Source organism: Lonchura striata, chromosome 15 (genome assembly GCF_046129695.1).
Source record: "Lonchura striata isolate bLonStr1 chromosome 15, bLonStr1.mat, whole genome shotgun sequence".
NCBI classification, from domain to species: Eukaryota; Metazoa; Chordata; class Aves; order Passeriformes; family Estrildidae; genus Lonchura; species Lonchura striata.
This window is the reverse complement of record NC_134617.1, coordinates 6,004,307-6,018,352: the sequence shown is the minus strand read 5'-3', so window position 1 is coordinate 6,018,352 and position 14,046 is coordinate 6,004,307. Positions and strand designations below refer to the sequence as shown.

The window sequence follows — 14,046 nt, the reverse complement described above, 5'->3', positions numbered from 1 at the left end:
ATGGAAATGGAAAATGTGTGTGGGAGGGGAGAGGCAATACAAACCTAATAAACATCTAATAATCTTTAAGTGAAAAAAGATAATTAGAAACTGCAATTCCCCTGGCATTTGTTTTAAAAAATGAGGTGGAAAGGCACAGAAATCGGTGCTCATCGTTCCCCTAAATTCAGTGTGAAAGCCTCTACTTGATATATTCACCCCACTTCCAATGAGTGAATCTGTATTTCTTGGGTGCCATTTTCTGATCCTTTCTGCATCAAAGCTGCAAATAAATTAATTTCATGGGCTCACGTCCCACATGGAAATAAATATTTGTATAACTGGAGCTCAGAAAGCTCTGGGAGAGGACCACTCTCACAGCCCCACAGCTTTCTGCAGCTTCATGCCCATCCCTGTGACCAGTCCCTGGAAGCACCTCTGGGGGTGTGCTGAAACTGTCACACAAGGCTTCAGTGGCTTGATGCATGTTTTAAAATCTGTCTGGCTGCTGTGTGGCTTTACCTGGGAATGATGAGTTCTGAGTTCCCTCCAGTTTGTTTGGTTACTAGATGCTTTCCTAAAACTAGACTCCCCCTGGATTTATCACGAAAAGGCAAGAAAGCAGTGCAAGGGGAGCAGCCTTTCTAGAAGCAGGCAGCTGGGTCTATTCTCTATCTTAGAAATAATGGCAGAAAACACCACTGGGCATTGCAGAGAGGCTGATCCACCCCACTGCTTTAGGTGGATGGATTTTGTCTAGCAGAGCCCCAAAATTTTCACTCTGATTGTGACAGCTGAGCTTTGCAATGGCAGCTTAACTCAGACAGCACCCAAACAATCTGCCAGCTTCCTCTGTCTTCCAGGTCTGTCTGGACTAGTGCTGTGTTTCCCTGAGAGCTTTCTGGGATTTTCTCCATCTCAGTCCTTCCAGAACACCCTCCCAAGTCCCACAGGACTGTTCGTCTCCTGGCTCACAGAGACAAGGAGAGGGGAATTGCCAAGTGATTCTAAAATTATTGGCAGTGGAAGAGAATTGGAAATTTAGTGTGGGTTGTTCTGATGCTCAGAGAGAAGATTTATTCTGTGAATAAACAAAGGGAGGCAAAGGCTGTAACAAACCCACCGAGGATGGAGTTTGCACTGGTGTAAGAGTTGTCTGAGCCGAGCTCTCAGTGCATTTTAATAGCAGCCAGACAGAGGCTTATCTTATTTATGCTCCTGTAATCCCTAGTGGATCTGGCTGAGAAAGTGCCATCAGGCAATCATCACAGCAGCTACAATGGGAAGGATCTCTTCAAAGGGTCGATGAACTAGCATAATCTTTTGTGATATTAGTGCTGGCGTGTAAGCAGCCACCAGCAAGCCCCCGGGAGGTCCAGCCACGAGCAGGATGTGAGCGTGGTGGAGATGAGCAGCCCAAAAGCTCAGGACTGCATCCCTTAAAACAGCAGTCAAGCCTTGCAGGACACCTATTGCTGGTTTTCCCCAGCCTATACAGGCACTGTTTACTCTGTCTGCATCATTTTGTTTCAGCTAAACAGATGATATATTCTTATAAACAATTATTTGGTTTAGAAAGTGGCTCTTCTGCAGTCTGGATGTGTCTGTTCACTTGATTCCTGGCTTCCCAGTCTGCTGTTTCCTTCCCTTCCTCATCCCATTTGTGTGATCCTTGAGCAATATTTTTGTATTTTGTTTTTTTATTTGGCTGTGGCCATGGTTGTCCATCTAATTAAGTCCAACATCACAAAATGCCCTGTTCTGGCTGAATGCTGATATTGAGAAATAAATTTTTCTTTTTTTTTTTTTTCTTTTCAAAGACGAGTGATGAAGGAATTTAATTAGCACAAGGCTTCTCTATTCCCTTGTCAAATAATTTAATTGTTAATCATTAATTCAGAGTGTAAAAAAAACCATGTCTGGCAGCTTAAACAAACTGTTGCCAAACAAGTGTTTGCAAATGAAATATCTCTCTGCAAAGTGTGGAAGGCTTAGGTCCCTGGGAAGGTAGTGATGCCACATCAGTGGCTCCAGAGAAGTGGGATCCCTGCAGGCTGGGGAGATGGAAGATACCTCACCCCTACCCTGGTTCTGTGCTCCTCAGCAAAGGTTTCTGAAGTGCTTTGTTTGGGGTTTTTGAATTTTATTTTTGAAACACAGCAAGGCAGAAACCTTGGCAGGGATGTGTTGGGAATAGCATTCATGTGAGCTGCCTCACGCAGTTGTCCTTCAGATGTGATGTGTTCTTTAAGAAGATATCCCAAGGTAGGGAAACGTCCATCAGCTAAGAGGCAGGCTGAGGTGTGCAGAATAACTGCTTCCCCCATTTCCTTCAAAGCCAGGCTGGGGCAGTGCTGGGGGACGTGGGAGAATTCATCAGTTTTGTTTTATTGACTCCAGTGGGCTCTGAGAGGTGCAGCTGCACAGAGAAGATCAGAGCACAGAAAGGCATTGTGCTGTTCATGGTTAACGATGCAGCCCGGGGGAACTCTGCTTCCTCCTCCTGAACCATCTTCCCTGGGCCCCTGAGCAGATCCTGGAGCTCAGCAGAGCCCAGCTTGGATTCAGAAGATGCTGGGACTGCCTGTCTCTCTCTTCTCCTCTGCAGCAGGAAGGACAGATTGTCCTGAAAAGAAAAAGGGGCAGCCCTAAACTCTGCACCCAGACATTTATTTCTGATTGCACACCAACATGTTATCTGGAGGGGAATGCTGCCAGACCCTTGCTGGGAAGGCTTGGCAGAGACTGCAAGAAGACTTTTTATTTTAATGATTAGATTTACTATCAAAATTAATAGCACAATCAATATTGATATGCAATTCAATTAAATAGGATGAAACTCATTGCCTGCCTGTTTTTCTCCAGCACCTTGTCTGAACTTCTGGCCTGCAGCATTAGAGGTGGAAAGGAGATGGAATAGTGGAGGTGTGTGGGAGAAGAGAGCCCCAATACTGAATTTTTGGCCTATCCTGGTGCTGAGTAGAAGGAGCAGTGAGTGTTACAGATGTGCTGGTTGCACAGTGGTGATCTCAGTCCCTTGGTTGTGCTCAGCTGCTGGTGTGGTACAGCCCCTGGTGTGTGGGTGTGAGATGTACTCAGGGGGGAATCTTAAAGTTAATTCTCACAGGTGGGAAGGGAATTTGGACATGGTTGTTTTCTTAATTCAGTTGAGTGCTTATGCAGAATAGGCAGGGAGCAGGCCTGGATATAGGAACAGGATAGGAAAGTGGATGTGTATAGTGAGACTGGAGAAATATGGAAAATGAGACCCTGTGGAGAGATTTCACTCTGAGAAAGAAATGGGCAATGAGCTATTGTGTGTCTCCATTAGTGACAGGAGGATGGGGACAGGACAGAAAAAGCAGGCTTGTTAAATGTTTCTGTCCTGGATGGCTGTGCTCTGTTGCTGTGAGCTCTTTAAACCAGTTCTAGCTCTTGCACCAGAAGTAACTGCATTGCAGTATTCGCAGGATGTAATCAGTTAAAGTTTTAACCCAAAGGATCCCAGAACATTCTCAAAGGTCCTTCACCACCCCTGTTGTCACTGGTCCCTGTGGCTGTACCTGAGGAGAGGAGTTGGGAGGCACTTCTTCATGAGCCTCAGGGCATTAACCCTCTGTGATCATTCCCATCCAGGGAGATCTGTAACAACTTCACTGGAGTGAGAAAAATCTCTTCAGACTGCAGCATTCTGGTGTCTCTGCTCCACTGACACGTTCCTGCAGCCCATGGCTCCTATGCCATATGGCAAAACACTCTGTCCAGAACTATAAACCATCCCAATTACACTGATTAACTCTATGGAAAGACACCAACACTTGGAACATTTGCTGACGCTGCCTGGACAGAGCGGTAAGAAAATAATAAATGACCAGAAAATTGGCTGGGGGGAGGAGAAATCTGCACATTGTATATAGTTGGGAATAGCACAGGAAGATCAATAAGTTGTAGGGGAATAATGCTCAGTTTTCTGCTGGGTCTCTGCTCCTCACAAGGATTGTTGTTGTGCTATTGCTCTTATTGCAAGAAGTGTTAGAGCTTATCACATACTAAAAAGTGTTTGTTAAATCAATTTTTGAGCCACAGGCATTACCTCTAGTGACTTTCTCAACTATTCCCTTTTCCAGAAGCATCTGCAGCTCTTGGAGCCCATGCAGTGACTTTCTGGAGAGGTATGATCCTAAGCCTCTGAGACAGGTCTGAAAACAACTCAACAGAGAAGCACAAGTCAAAACTCAGGTTTTAACCACTTGTGAGATAAATCCAGCAAACACTGACTCTCACCTGTGCCTATACTGAGAGGCCTACAAAAAAACCCCAAAGTTATAATTGCTTTTTGATTTTTGTTGAAAAACAAAGGGGAAAACATCCTTGCAAAGACAAAAGCATGTGTCTGTAGCTTCACACACACACACTGCATATTCCTTTTAAAGTCAGGAGGGCTAGTCAGATATTCAAAGTTGTGCATAAACAGCCTTCATGAAGGCAGTAAATAAAGAGGGAAAACGTCTTAACAAGATGAAACTTCATAATCTAGGTAAGAATATTCTCTTTCTGATGTGCTCCTGATTTGGTGTTTGGATGGACAGCTGCAATGGGAACCTCAATTGACGTCAGAGGGTTTTAGATCACAGACCAGACAAGTGTCAGAGAATTACGAGAAATCGTGGATGCTCTTCTATCTATAGCTCTGCAGTCGTGCTCTCGGGCGCGTTTCCATCAGTTCAAATAGCTCACTACGGCAGCTTTTGTAAAATTAGTTTTAGTTTAAGGATTTATGCCACTCATTAAGATTGGGTAAGAAAATTGTAATATTTTTTTTTGCTAAATCAGAAGTATGAATAGAATTCTTTTAAGAGCTATGACATGTAGTGCAGAGTGGTGGTGGATTTTATCTTCTGAGACGGAACTTTTTGCTGCAGATCCTTTGAAGATGTCTCCTGAGCTAACCTGTGTAACCTACCTACAAAACTGGTTTTACTGTGGTAAAACTGGGGCTCTCTGATGAAATTTGTGCTGTGTAAAGTGAGTTGTGTGATGAGAGCACTCATGTTGATATTTTCTGATGGAATTGATCATTGTCATTGCAACACAATTACCCTGCTGGAGTTGAATGTTCCCTGTGTGTCCTCTGTGATTCCTGGTGTAATTAGTCAGTTTATTCATGAGCAATAATGAAGTGTAACTTCTGGAATGAATGGCTAAGCCATGGGTCCCCTGCCCAGGAGGGCTTTTCTCCTCCTCACTCCAGGTGCCCTCTGACTTTGTTTTGTCAGGGAACTGAAGAAACCAAACTCATCTTTTCAGCTCTGGTACAAGTTGTGAGCAAGTTGTGTTTGATGAGGCTGCTGCTTTGTCAGCCACACTGCTGGGAGATGATTTTGGAGTCCACAGCTCTGTGTCAGGGTGTGATGGATGGGGATGGAAGCTGGGCAATGTTTGCAATTCCCAGGTCCATGGGATGGCAGGAGAGGTGGGATACACACATTTTGGATTGTAAATGAGATCTTGAGAGAGCTGGTGCATGAAAGAATTCTGTGTTGTGCGTGGGTGTGCCAGCAGCTGTTCCCCTGGTCAGCAGTGCTTCCAGAGGGTGAAAGCACTGGGAGCAAACAGGGACAGGATTGTAAACATGCCCCTCAGAAAGTCACTTTGTGAAGACAGGCTGTGGACAAAATTATTTTAAGGAAAGATTCCCTCACCCAGCAAGCCAGAGGTTCTCCACTCCTCACTGAGGTAATAATACCTGTGGTGAACAAAATCCTGCTGTAGCGGGGGACTGAACCAACATCGCACCCTTGGCACCAGCAGGGACATTTGGAGTTAAGGCTTTTTTAAAGGGTGCTGATAACAGCTGGCCCTTGCAAGCATTCAGGTTTTGTAACTCCCCTGTGAAAAGACAGGAGTCTCTGCTCGAGGCTTTATACAATGCATCTTTTTACGGGCATCAGCTGAAACAAAAGAATAAAAACAAAATCGGAAGAAATCAAATAAAGGCAAGAAAACCATGACTTTGTTTGGATTTCCTGCAGGATTCCTGGCTCAGCTGCGTTTTGCTGCTGAGCCAGACTGATCCACCCCTGATCCCCCTTGCGCTGCTGTTTAATTGATTTGTGCGTTTGCCGGGGCTGGGCTCGGGATTTGCATTCTGTGTGAGCGGTCGCAGGCGCTGCTGGCAGGGCGAGGGGAGCTGCTGTGGCAGCTCTGCTCCGAAGCAGCCGGCGATGATTGATGGCACTGCAAGCCCTGCCGCTCCAGCCATGCGACACTGCTGGGCTTGGCAGCCCCCAGGTGCTCGGTTCCCTCTTCACCCACCCACAGTGAGCCACTGGTAAACACAAGAGGGTTCCCTGGCTGGCTGCTGAGGATGTTTTGTCCTTTTTTACATTTATTTTGTTTTATTTCTAGCCTGGCTGTGAGCCTCAATGGAAGAGTGAAGAGGGAGAAATCAAAAGGAAAGCAGAGGTGCTAAAGTGTTTTCTTATGTTTTGCCCTCCCTCTCAAAATCTAAATTTTGTGAGGCTTGGTAAATTAAGATTTCTCCTGCTCTTTTTGCTGGCACTTATGCTCAGCAGAGATGTATTTACAGGTGCCCATGTACCAGCCAGATGTGGTGCAGTCCCCAAATCAGCAGCTTAGCATGGTGCACTGTGTGGGTGAACTAAGTGTCTGCAAAAAGGGCAAAGCCCAGCTCCTGTGAACAATGGGTGCATCTGGCTCCATATTTCTGTTTTCTGCAGGCCCCCTCTGGGCCTTGCTGAGGGGAGGACAAATATTGTATTTCTGGATTTTTTCAGGTTTTGTGCATTAGTCTCTTGAAGCATCAGAGAGATTTAAGAGCAGCTCCGAGGTGTGTATGGGATCAATAGCACCAGATCAGCTGGGCTGTATCAGCACTTTCCCAAGAGGGGAAGGGAGCTCTAACATTTTGCACCAATCTTGGCTAAGAAATCCCAATGCAAACCACCTCCTTGGAGGGAAATGGTTTCTGTCCTGTCTTTGCAAACAAATGTAAATTGTTTGGCTACTTTGGGGAAATGGTGAGAAAAAAGAAATTGGTGAATTTTCTGTCTCTTTAGAAGGTACTGACCTGTTGAATTGGCAATAGTTTTTTTATGCTGGTACAATGTAAAAGTTGCTCTTCCCTGGGCTGTGCAAGTAGGTCTGGGAGTCAGCAGCCAGACAATCTGGTGTTGAGTTTTATGGTCATGGCTGCTGCTGATCCTTCCAGTGTCTTGCAGGAAGAATTCCTACTTCTCTCACTCCTTAGTTTTTGCCAAGCTGATGTTGGGTTTTGGTGTGCTGTTGGTTTGGGTTTTTGTCATTTTGTTGGATTTTTTTTCCGAACTAAAGTTATCAAATGTTCTTGGAGTTACTTTTTTTGTCCCTCAAAAAATAGAATCAAACTGTGGTGGGAAGGGTGTGCTGGAATGACATTTTTAGCTTTTGAAAGCTTATGATGGATCCTTTCTCCTGGAAGGTGTGAGGTGCACAGGTGTAACCATAGTTCATAAAAAACCCAATGAGCTTTTTGCTCTTGCTGATAGATCAAGGTCAGTAGAAACATGTCATGTAATGAGAGCAAAAGGGTAATTTACTGGAAACAGTGAAACCCTAATTTAATGTGCCACAACAGTGAGAGCTGATACAGGCAAATAAACCAGATGGAAGTCATAATTTGTAAGCAGCCTATCTGTTTTCTTAACACTGATCACTTTGGGATCTCAGAAAAGCTCCAGGTTATGGAAAATAAGCAAGTGAGAATAGGTGATGTGATTTGACATAATTAAATGTTGTGAGTTAGTGTGGTTTTTAAAGCATGATTTATTTTTATAAGACCCTTGTCTTTCATCAGTACCTCAGTAGCAATTCTATTCATCAAGTGGTATGACACCTTGTTTAGACACTGGATTTTGGAGAGTCCTTTTAAGCTGCATGCTGGGGTGAAATGAGAACAGGCCTATCTGCTGGTTTCCTATTGCAGATGAATGATTGCTGCTTGCTGCTGGGATAATAAAGTAATTTAATTTTGGACATTGATTAACTTCTTAATTCAGACTTCGAGATCCTTTTCTATCCAGGTCAGCTTATGAGGGTTTGGTGAGATGAATTTCTTAAGCTCACAAGGGATGTTTGCCCAGGACCAGGGGAGCTGCCCTGTGCTGTTGCTTACAAGAGATTTCCTTTCTGGCTGGAATCACTTGGTCAGCAGCAGAGTCAACTTCCTGAGCCTTTTCTGTGCTGTTAAATTTGGGACACTCAGAGTCAGGGCTGCTGACCTGCTTCCTACCTAAGGCTCTCCAACACCTCTTATGGGAGAAGGAGAATAAGAATTCCTATGCCTAAATTGTTGTTTTTGAGGGAAGTCTCTGTAGTGCCTTTGCATGTAAGGGCAGGGTTTGACCATTCCCTCCAATCCTGAGCTCTTTTCAGAAGCAGCAGCTCTCGGGTATTTGAACAGTAAATCCATGTTCTGCCAGTGGGACTTGCTGCAGTGTGGGGCAATGTTCAGAGCGAGCCAAGGTGGATGGCCAGTCTGCATTACCTAAAATCTGCACAGCACCAGTGCCTCAGACACCAAAGGTATTTTATTAGCCCATGTGAGAAACTGCAATATTGGTTGTAATGGTTTTGATGAGCAAGTTGATTACTTAGGGTTTTCCTGCTCTTTGTAGCCAACTGAAGGTGAGGGGAGAAGAATGTGTTGTGTTTTTTTTCACAGACATTTGTAGAGCCTGTCTTCTGCTCTGAACCATCTACAGAGCAGGTCTGGAGTTGTTTAAGGCAGCTGTTTGGCTAAGCAGAAGGTTAAGATTAGACTATCATAAAATGTTTTATGTAGTTTTCGTTGATTTGTTTTAAATGCAGGAGTCAGGATGGATGGATCAAAGTTCCTGCAGAAGGCAGGGCCCCAGACATTTTGTGCTTTTACTGCAATGACACCAAATTAATCTGTCTTTACAGAATGATTTATAAGGGTTTCTAGAATTGTCTACATGGTCACATTTTCAAACCTTGGCTCTGTGATCCTTTTAGTGGGGTCTCTAATGGGGCTGTTAAAGATTGCAGACCAAAGCAGCTAAAGAGTATCCTTAGAACTGTCTGGTCCAAGACTTGCTAAATCACTTCTATTTCATGGAGATGAGGGACTCTGCAAACAGGTCATAAGGCACAAATTTTAGTGTATTTTAGTACTCATGGCAAATATTCTGTTGACTACTGACAATATCTGTTACATCATTTACCTTGTGGCTCTGAAAGTCTTGGGTTAGGGCTTCACTCTGTAATGCTACCTCTCCCTGCAGAGCTTAGAGATAGTGCAGGTTATTCTCACTCTTGGTATTTTCAACGAGATGAAACCAGCAGCTCTCCAATCATCCCCTTTACTTGCCAAGGCTGTTTTAGAAGAAGGTTTGTTGGTTATTTTTTCTCCCTCTCCACAAAGTTTAGGCTTCATGTTTGCAATGGCACCCTCTTATTATTTTAAAAGCTGGCAATGAAGAGCTCTGTTACTGACAGGAGGGAATAAAAATATGCCAGTTGGAGCAATCCAATAGGGACTGAGGCTGGCAACAACTTTTAGCCTGTGACTCACTTGGAGCAGTTGTCTGGAATCACTCCTGCTAGCTGACAGATTCTTGTTCAGAAGGGGCCAACCCTGATCTTGAGTCATGAAGGTCATGCTGCTGATTCCTGATATTAGGACCAAAATCAGGCCCAGAGATTTTCAAAACCTCACAGGACAGTGTCCATTTGGGTAAGGGGTCAGTTCTAGGGCATCTTTTCTCTGCTAATTTGGCAAGGTGCATTCCTACCTCCAGCTTATGTGGTGGTGTTTCTGGACCATTACAGCTATGAAAATTCAATGGTACCACATAAAGTCCAGGCAAGATCATCACAGGATAAGGGAGCATTTTGTTTTGCATGAAGGAATTCACAGCTGAACACTCAGGTGTGTAGTTAGACTTTGGGAGAATGATTGATTGTAAATGTCTCCACAAATATAAGCAGGACATCTGGAAATCCCTGTGTCCAATATTGCCCCAAACTGTTTTAATGAACTAGTACTTTGCTGTATCTAGATCCCTGTAAGGAAAGCTTGGTCAAACAAGCTGTCCTCATCTCCCATCCCAGCCCAGTTCCCATCCCTGCTCAGGTTCCCAGTAAAAGCCTGAGTCACAGCTAAGTGACTGCAGTCTGAGGAGGCAGGTAGCAGGATGGGAAGTGCTCTTCCATAAAGAAAGGCATGTCAGAATAAAAATTCCTTCTAAAACACCCCAGCTGGAACAGAAACAAATATTATATTGGCAGTACCATAATGTTTGCATTCACACACCAGCTGTTACTCTTTCCCGTGGGGTCTTGTTTTTTAAATGGCTGGTGGAGGACATTTCTGTTAAGCAACAAATCTAGCCTTATTTTCTATATTGGTTTATTTTCCTATATTTGCTGTATATAGTTTTCCTTGGAGTGTTAGATTTTTTCTCTTCTTTCTTTTTAATATATATTTGTGTGGCATACATGCTAACATACCATGGATTCTCTTTGAAAGGCTGACAATAAAGCATGGTGCACTCTGTAATTTAAAGCAATGCATACTTCTCTTATGGATTATTGGATTATCAGATTTGGCTTTGTTGAACATCATGTATGACTGAGTGCAGGAGTAATTAGCACACTAAATTTATGAATGACTGTTTATTAATTAACTTCTCTTACTGAAACTGAAATAGCAAAGCTATTCCTGGACTAGAAAGGCTGATAGATTTTTGGCCTGTAGTAAATTGAATACATAACAAAAGTGGGAGAGAAAAGAAGAAAAACATTGCGTAGAGTCGGTTCTGAGCAGAAATTACTGATTGCTTTTTTGTTTGGATTTTTAAAAATGTATTTTAAACATTATTGCAGTATATAAACCAATTTGATTTCATTCTTTCCCTATAATTGAATTAAAGCACTTTCAAATATTCTTAAATGTTGATTTTGGGGAAATTAAAGTTCCAGAAATACCTTTTGGATGCAATATGATGTAATACCACATATATCTGTGTATAATCTATAACATTATGAACCTTTGCATTAGAATCTGAAGTGAATGGTTTGCCAGGGGTTTGAATTGCTCACGACTGTGATGGATGTGCTGGGAACCTGTCAGTGCTCACACGTGTGGTGTGATGGAGCACAAGTGTGAGCAGGATCTGCAGGACGAGTGTGCATCAATTTTCCTGTTCTGGCACTTCAGAGGCTTCAGTACCAGGGACATAGCAAATGAAAGCCTGGAAATACTCTTTATTTTCAGTTATGTGATTTTCCTTTTGCTTTCTGGTGTTTGTGTTGTTCAGTCTTGGTTTTGTTTACTTTTTAACCCAATGCTTCCCCACTGTTGACCTAAGAGTTTATTCACATCTATTTGCTCCCTGTCAGCTCATCCCACTGTGTCGTGCAGGGCTGCAATACACTTGTGGCTAAGACAAGAAAGGATGGCTCTGAAGTGTTGGTTGTTGGGCACTGCTTCTCAGACACTGGTGATTTTAGTTATTTCTAGAACTCTTGTTTTAGCTAACATAAACATCTATTGCTTTGAGTTCATGAGACAATCTTGCTGTCTCTGAATTTCAGCAGAATTACAGGAACAAGTAGGGATGTTCAATTTTTTTATACCTAGAAAGACTTTTGTGTTCAAAAGGGAACAGAATGCTACCTTAAAGTCTGGCCAGTATTGGCATGTTTACTACCATGATTTATAAAATAGTAAGTGTTACACTAGTGATTTTATGCAAATAACACCTGTGTTTTCACATTAAACTATGAGATGAGACTTTGGCAAAACACAGAAGTAAGAGCCATGCTACTGAATTGAAGGCTGAGACTGATGAGCAAGTTCAGGTCATGAAACAGGGTTTTTTTCTCCAGTTGCCTATATCTGGTGTCTCTCACTTGCTACAGCAGGCTGCATTTTCATTGAAATATAGAAGCTTCTACCATCCAATTTTTTTGTCCATTTACTAAAAGCAATGCAAGGATAGAGGGACAAGAAGCAATTCTTTAAGACTAAAGACGTTCCTTCTATCTTAGCCTAAATGAGAAACTGAACACAACTAAATCAGAGTCAAAATACAGCTGGGTGATAACGGGCATGATTGGAAAAAGCTCCCCCCTCCCCCTTTGGCTTTCATTTAGATTCTGCAAAGAAAGAATATTCAAAACAGCATGAAAGAGAAAAAAACAAGTTGGGAAGGAAGGAGATTATTCTTTGCTCTCGGTGACTTTAAACACAGCCAGCTAAGGATAGAGGGCGAGCCCTCAGAGGCAGGCAGTGGAAGCATCCCACGGAACTCACCTGCAATCTGAGGGTGGGGAGGGGGCGAGGTGGGAATATTTACCCGGGCAAATTCAAGTGCAGCATTGCCAGCCGCCACTAGCTGTCACTTTGCAAGCGGCCGGGCTCGGTGTTTTCAGCACTGCGGTTAGCGAGATTGCGGTGCTAATTGAGCAGAGTAACTCCCGAGCCGCGGAGCGTCCCGAGCCCGGGCACCGAGGGGAGGCACGGGGCAGCTCGGGGCAGGCAGGCGGTGCCGAGCTGGGCTGGGCACGGTGCTCCTCGCGTAAAGCCGAGTCTTACCTGAAGAAAACGATCGTCTCCCACACGTAGACTCCGAGCGCGTTGACGTTGCACATTTTTCCAGCTCTCGCTGTTGTGTTTTTGGTTGTTTGTTGGTTTTTTTTGTACTCCGTGAGGGGTGGGCCGGTGGGGTTGGCCAATAAAGTAACCGGGCACTTGGGCAGAGCGGAGCAGCCCCGGCGCGGGCGGGCGGCAGCGCTCAGCACCGCGGAGAGCGGCGGGCTCGGCCCGGACAGCGCCCGCTCAGCACCGCGGGGAGCGGCGGGCTCGGCCCGGACAGCGCCCGCTCAGCACCGCGGGGAGCGGCGGGCTCGGCCCGGATCGTGCCCGCTCAGCACCGCGGGGAGCGGCGGGCTCGGCCCGGATCGTGCCCGCTCAGCACCGCGGGGAGCGGCGGGCTCGGCCCGGATCGTGCCCGCTCAGCACCGCGGAGAGCGGCGGGCTGAGCCCGGACAGCGCCCGCTCAGCACCGCGGGGAGCGGCGGGCTCGGCCCGGATCGTGCCCGCTCAGCACCGCGGGGAGCGGCGGGCTGAGCCCGGATCGTGCCCGCTCAGCACCGCGGGGAGCGGCGGGCTCGGCCCGGATCGTGCCCGCTCAGCACCGCGGGCAGCGGCGCCGCTGCGCTCGGCCCTCCTCCGCCGGGCCCCGCCACTGCAGCGCCGCTCGGGGCCGGGGCTGCCCTCACGGAGCCCTCCCTTCAGCGCGATGTCGCTCCGGACATCAGGCTGGCGACAGCGGGTGTAGGTTTGCCATCGGGGTGCTGGCGGTGAGGTGGGAGCTGGGGGGGACGACGGCCCTCAACAACCCAGGGTTTAATCTCCGCTGCTGGCCGGGGTGTCTTCCTAATTACATCCACAGGAATTTGTCAGTCTGGAGCCGTGCTGCAGTCCCGGTTGTGCCGCTTTCCTGCCCGCCGTTTGGCTGCTGTTGATTCCTGCTTCCTGGGCTGTTTTCCTCCCGGATAAGTTATTGCAGCTGTAGGGAAGGTGTCCCATTGCTCAGGGCTAGAGCGGAGGGGAGCGAAGGGGAAGTTTCTTGGGAAGCACTTCCATTGTGCTCGGAAAGAAAGTGGCTCAGTGTCCTCCTAATGCATCTCATCTCCCCTCTGCCCTCTCTCCCCTGCTAGGACTCGCCAGATCTTGGGAGTTTCTTGCTGCATTAATTTACTAAACTAAAAAAAAAAAAAAAAAAAAAGAAAAAGACAGAAAAGAAGGAAAAAAAAGGAGGGGGAGGTGGAGAGAGGGAAGGCAGAGGGGAGGGGGTAACCCAGCCTCAACACCATCCCAAGGCCCTCCTCTTAGCTGTGCTCATTGGTCTCGGGGCTGAAAAAACTACTCTAGGACGTGGTTGGATAAACGCATGTTGTTCAGCAGAGGCCGTTAACCTTTAAAGCGCTGATACGTTTTGGTTTATTTCAATTTTTTTACCCCGAATTGCTGTCTTT

At 45.7% G+C, this 14,046-nt stretch overlaps 1 protein-coding gene across 2 annotated transcripts in view; it reads right to left on the bottom strand.

Moving 5' to 3' along the window:
- The window catches only part of GLRA1 (glycine receptor alpha 1), a 36,557-nt gene extending 23,763 nt beyond the window's left edge, over positions 1-12,794 (bottom strand). For both annotated transcript variants that reach the window (XM_021552110.3, XM_021552111.3), the window contains exon 1: positions 12,602-12,794. In XM_021552110.3, coding sequence (XP_021407785.1) covers positions 12,602-12,657 — 56 coding nt within the window. In that variant the 5' untranslated portion in view covers positions 12,658-12,794. The remainder of the gene's footprint in view (positions 1-12,601) is intronic.
- Between the last annotated feature and the right edge of the window lie 1,252 nt (positions 12,795-14,046).